The sequence below is a fragment of the Chanos chanos genome, chromosome 15, assembly GCF_902362185.1.
Source record: "Chanos chanos chromosome 15, fChaCha1.1, whole genome shotgun sequence".
In the NCBI taxonomy this organism is placed as follows: Eukaryota; Metazoa; Chordata; class Actinopteri; order Gonorynchiformes; family Chanidae; genus Chanos; species Chanos chanos.
This window is the reverse complement of record NC_044509.1, coordinates 12,299,063-12,305,150: the sequence shown is the minus strand read 5'-3', so window position 1 is coordinate 12,305,150 and position 6,088 is coordinate 12,299,063. Positions and strand designations below refer to the sequence as shown.

At 38.3% G+C, this 6,088-nt stretch overlaps 1 protein-coding gene across 1 annotated transcript; it reads left to right on the top strand.

The window, feature by feature from the left end:
- The first annotated feature begins 2,575 nt into the window (after positions 1 to 2,575).
- Positions 2,576 to 5,715, top strand: rab1bb (RAB1B, member RAS oncogene family b). The gene is made up of 6 exons (XM_030792615.1): positions 2,576 to 2,841; positions 3,282 to 3,354; positions 4,354 to 4,449; positions 4,773 to 4,868; positions 5,128 to 5,259; positions 5,453 to 5,715. The coding sequence occupies exons 1-6, from the start codon at positions 2,828 to 2,830 to the stop codon at positions 5,645 to 5,647; spliced, it is 606 nt and encodes a 201-aa protein (XP_030648475.1). The 5' UTR covers positions 2,576 to 2,827; the 3' UTR covers positions 5,648 to 5,715.
- The last annotated feature ends 373 nt before the right edge of the window (positions 5,716 to 6,088 follow it).

Genomic DNA, 6,088 nt, shown 5'->3' with positions numbered 1-6,088 from the left:
CTCAATTAATACGCTGAAGACCGAGTGCTTCCATCTTAACGAAGTATTTTATACTGAGATGAAGGCTTGAGACAGTGCCCTATACTGGAGTGCCTTCTTTTTTCATGATACACGACCTGACAAAATGTGCCATGGCATCAGTAAATGATTCTATAGACACAACACACTAAACATGGTACACATTTTCTTTTCACAAGAGGTGAAGGACTGTTTGGGACACCGGAGCTGATTGTGTCATCATTTCATCTCAAATGATCACCATCATCATCATCATCATCATCATCATCATTGCTTTTCAGGTGAAATGTAACAGCACCAAGAGGTGAAATGTCTTGTTATAATTTCCTTCGCGATTTTCAAACGGCTTAGAGACCGTTGTATGTGAGATTTCTGTAAAATCCTTTTAAGGGTTTACCACCGTGTGTGTGTGTGTGTGTGTGTGTGTGTGTGTGAGAGAGAGAGATATTTCTCTACATTTCAACAGGTGTTGAAAGGATAATTTAATTGGGGCCGCAGAGGAATTGCTCTCATTCTAACGTCTGTTCATACAGGGCATGGTTACATTTTTTAGGAAGCACATTACTGCCCCCATGGTGCAGTGCTATATAAGAATGGAAAAGGTTGTTTAAATGTTCATAGTAAAGTTTTGGGGTAATTGTAAATGCTGATGTCATGGCAAATGGCAAAAGAGGTCAGATTTAATGTTTATTTTATGAATTATTGCATAGTCACTTGCTTGAAGAGTGTTTTGACTCTTGTTGGCTCATTCATGGTGTGTTATTATCTCTTTAACTGTTGAATGGAGTTGTCAATGACAACACATATGTCCTTTCACAGCTACAATTACTGCATTATTTTCAAAAGGTTTTGAATGTTTAGTTTGAAAAGAAATATTTAAGGGAGCCAAAGTTTTATCAACCGTGGCTTTCTTGTTCTTTTTCAGGTTTGATTTTTTTAAACGTGTGCCAAAAGGACTCAAGTTTTTGTAGTATTTTCAGTATGCAATTACAGAAAGTAATAGTCCCACGTTGAGAACATTATTTTGACAGTGTTTTCGGCCCTAATGTCTCATGGTGAAATGACAAATGTTTTACCAGAACATTAGTCCACAGAGGTTTGAAACCTCTTGTTTGAAACATATTAATAGCACAGGACAGTCTGAATCTATGAGAAATGAAAAACTACTTGAATATTGAGAGTTTGTAGATACTGTAGAGAAATGGTGAAAATTTCAGTCTCTTCTTTACCTTTGTTATTTGACTGTGGTACTTTCCTCCCTTTCTGAAGGAAATACAATGGGGAATGTATTCAATAAAGTTTGATTTTGAAAATTGTACTACAAGCCTGTCCCAGATAATGCTTTGCTTCTTCTCTTGACCCACTTTTATTATTTTTATACATATTCAAGTAACTCTTAAACCTCAGTCTCAGTATTTTTATATTTTTTCCCTTTGAAACAGACATATAGTAATGGCTTTATTGCACAGGGACACATCATTTTGAAGTGCTCTGTGAAAAATGAAACTTTGAAATGAGGGCAACCGTGAAATATTACGTCATTCGAAACATTCAGCACTCAGCCAACTGCTGTATCGTAAGTTAAATTCTGACATGCAAATTTTGCCTGTGGGCACACGGTTGAAATTCGTAGCAAGCACTGTATTTGCCATGGCAATGAAACTACCCGGTTTATGCCACCTGCTGGTTTATCACAGGGAGCTCGTACACCATGAAGTCAAAAGAAACGTTTGTTCCATTTATCAGATACGACATGCAAATCAAGTTTTCGGGCGTGTCACACGTGAATTTGCAGCTCACTGATAAGGCTCGCTTGAGTAACTAACAGATAAACCTTTGACATATGTGCTTCAAATAAATGAATAGTCATTAACAATAAAATCAAAATATGCTGAAATAAGATAAAATAAGTAGTAGACACATACAATTTTCTGATCTAGTTATGCCATGTTCTTCCATGCCAGTCTCATTTCCTAGCCCAATAATACAGCCTTGTTTCTAAGGTAACGAAGTCCGGCAAGAATTCGAAGCATTCAGTGTACCCAGGTATAATTTCGAAAATGAAACAGATACAGGAGGTGGTTAGTACTGAGTTAAACATTTCACACCCAGTTGATGCAACCGGTTTGCTTAACTAGCGATATATAAGATGGAAGTATCACTTATTTTGACAATAATGTAAAAACAGCGTTCAACGTAGGGGACGAATGGATGTTAAAATGAACAGAAGAATTTAGAATAGCACGTTTGTTAGTCAGAAGTTATATTAATTGACTAAATTTTAATTAATCGGATGTAACTTTTGCATAATAGACACTGGGTGGCAAATATATTTTTTTTTATTTTCTTAGTTTCAAATGATTCGATTTAGTAAGGGTGCTACGCTAAGGAAGAAATCCTATTCCTATCCTGTACCCTCTGTTACTCAATCGGAACTTGAACAAGGGGCTGTTTACTGTTGTCTCTTGAAGTTTGCACCAAACACAACGTCACCACCCGTCACTGCCGCATCTGCGCAACCAGTTAAGCTTTGGTTCTGGGTAGGGGAAAGAAAGGACGTGAAGAGAAATAAGACACATCTAAGTGCTTCGTGCTTTATATCATCATAACACATAAACAGAAACAGTCGCCGTCTTGTTCTAGCCTGAGAAGGGAACGTTACTATTCAAGAGGCTCGATTGCTAGTTTACTGGTTACTGTAATAGGCACAAATCCAGCTAGCTAGCAAGGTAGCTAGCTTTGAGGAACCAGATAAATCTATTAACCTAGGTTAGTTAATTAGTAAATTCAGAGCTGTTCCTGACACATCATGAATCCTGAATAGTGAGTATCGTCCGTGTGCTTGCAATATGAACAGACTGGGACAGCTGTTGAACTTCACTTGTTAATCAACCAACCAGATAAATGGGTTATTGTGTTAATGTGACATGCCTGCTAACGAGTGAACTAAGTTATGATTGCAGTGTTGTATTGTCTTCTTTCAAATTCTGTGAAACTGTTTAGCTATAAGTTTGTTGTCCACGTTATTTAGGTTAGCTAGTTAGCAATGTCGTAACTGGTCTCTTGGTGTAACAGGACCTTCTTGTTTTGTTTTCAAGAGCTACTACCGAGAGGGGGGGGGGGGTGTCTTTAAGTACTTAATGCTCTGCAAATGTTTTTGTCGTAACCTAGTTTGCTTACCTGTTTTATCTCAAGTAAGCTGAGGAGTGAAATTTCGGTTGAGAACTCATTAAGTGAGTAAGTCAATCTTGTTCCTTTCAAAGTGACTACTTGTTCAAGCTTCTTTTGATCGGAGACTCGGGTGTTGGGAAATCCTGCCTGCTCCTACGATTTGCGGTATGTGGGATACCATTTTACAAGCACGGACTACTCATTAAAATAACTCTAATCTGATATGACATGTTGTCATGACATGTTGCTGTTACCACCATAATGTTTAATGAGCTGACATTAATTTTGTATACATCTTGATTCTTACACACTGTTCAGCAAGTAAAAGAGTGAACAGTGATAAAAAAAACAAACAAACAAACAAAAAACCAGATACATTATGAAAATTTAAATTCTGAAATGGCTTACATAGCTAAGCATTCACTAAACTGAGGTACATCTAGATTTGAGGATTTTTTTTACTCTTTGTTAATTGCAGTGTTTTTCAAGCTTTGTTCATTTCGATGAATCATGTCTGTTAACAGCAGTCCTTTTGTCACTGATTCTCAGTCAGATTCAAGTCAGGTCTTTGATTGGGCCAGCTGAAGAATCTGCTATTCTTTTGGTATTTCTTTTCTTCACCCGTGGGGTTGTTGTCATGTTGGACAATGAACTCTCACCCCCATCTCAGCCATAGAAATGTAAAATTCTATGTGAGGGAACACTGGTATTGTGGTTGGTTCCCTCTTCCATATTCACCCCACCTCAGATTTGTGTCATTACACAATTCTACCACTGTCATAACAAAAGGGGTTGAATACTTACTTGCCTGATATAGCATAGATTTAGATTACATGCTGCAAAATATATCCAGGATTTTCATTCTAATTTGACATCATAGAGTGATTTATGCAGATAGGAAATAACAAAAAATAACTTAGAAATGTATTTTAATTTGAATTCACTACATGACAAATTGCAGAAAAAAATTCAAGATGATGAAAATTTTCTGAAGACACTGTTGATGTAGCTGTAGTTGTACTGATTCTCTAGTGATCATACTCTACTGCATTCGGAGTAACACACTGAATGACAGTGAAAATTTAAGCCTACTGTTGTACTGTTTCCAAACTGACTGTTTAGACACTCATTTAATCTTGATTAACCATGTGTGTTTTGTTAAAGGATGACACGTACACAGAAAGCTACATAAGCACCATCGGAGTGGACTTCAAGATCCGGACCATTGAGCTGGATGGCAAAACCATTAAACTGCAGATAGTGAGTCATAACTATTCGTGGTTGATAAAATAATCGAAGTGAATTGTTAAATAGTGTGATTAAATTCATAACAGGGGAAAGGAAATTTCAGCGTTCACTGCTGCAGGATAGATGATAAATAATTAATGTCATCTTACAATGTTTAAGTGTAGGAAAACACACAGTTACATAGCAGTTGTTTTGGATTTGGCTGCCTTTATCACTGCAAAATATTTATCAATATTATATATCACTGATCTCAGCACATAAACATAAATAATGCTGTATGATCTTTTATAAACGTTTTTGTGTCATGCTCTGTAATTTCCTCTCTGTCTCTGCAGTGGGACACTGCTGGTCAAGAGCGGTTTCGTACCATCACCTCCAGTTACTACAGAGGAGCTCATGGGATCATAGTGGTTTATGATGTCACTGATCAGGTTTGTCAGACCCTTGTAACCTGCAGGCTCTATTCAGAGGTTTCTGATCTGTTCTGTTTAAAGTAACTGTTGGTGTTGATGGTCCTTATCTATTATTATATTATTATATTATTTTGACTAAACTTGAAACCAACCCACTTTCAAAGTAAATTGGTGCAACCCTATATATTACGTAAATGTAGGTGTAATGGACATCATAGTTATATGGGGGAGGGGATCTGACATTTTTCTGGTTCTGCTGTTTTTTGATGTCATTCAGGAGTCTTACACCAATGTGAAGCAGTGGCTTCAGGAGATTGACCGCTACGCGAGCGAAAACGTTAACAAGCTGCTTGTAGGAAATAAGTCTGACCTTACGACCAAAAAAGTGGTGGACTACACAACAGCTAAGGTTCGTCCATATGTACCTCTGAGACCTGATTTCTACGTAAATATTCCGTGTGCCATAGTAGGACCTGTGCCAGAATACACGCACGGTAAAACAGAAAAAAGCTCCGTACTTGGACCTAGGCGCGAGATGTAGGAATGCGCTAAATTTCTGTCTCCTCCAGCTTTCATTTCTTTTTTTTTCGTCCGTTTGTTAGGAGTTTGCCGACTCCCTTGCCATCCCGTTCCTTGAGACGAGCGCCAAGAACGCGACCAACGTGGAGCAAGCCTTCATGACCATGGCGGCCGAGATAAAGAAGCGCATGGGTCCCGGGGCCACTCCTGGGGGAGACAAGCCCAACCTAAAGATCGAGAGCACCCCAGTGCGGCAGTCGGGAGGAGGCTGTTGCTAGGACAGTCAGACGTGCCCTTCTCTCCAAAGAGCGATAGAGCAGGGTCAGGAGAAGAATGTAGGTCTCACAGGGAGAGGGTCAAACTCGCTGGTGCTTTACAGACTTCTTTTTTTTTGGTTTGTTTTTTTTTTCCGTTTTACAGACGTCCTTGATGGAGTGAGTCAGATAGCAGGATGGTTCTTTTTTTTTCTCCCCCATGCTTGACGATGCTTAAGTGTATACTCACAAGCTTTCAGTCACAATTTCTTTCTTTCTCTCTCTCTTATTTGTCATAACGTACAAGCTACACCGGGAAGACGTTTTTTTCGGGAAGATACTGGAATTATTTGGCCAAAATTTGCAGATTTATTATTCTATTAGTTCTCAATATGTGATCAATGTCATGGTGTTTATTTAGTCGGGGTTGAGAAAAAAAAACTGTCAACATACAGACTGTTTATG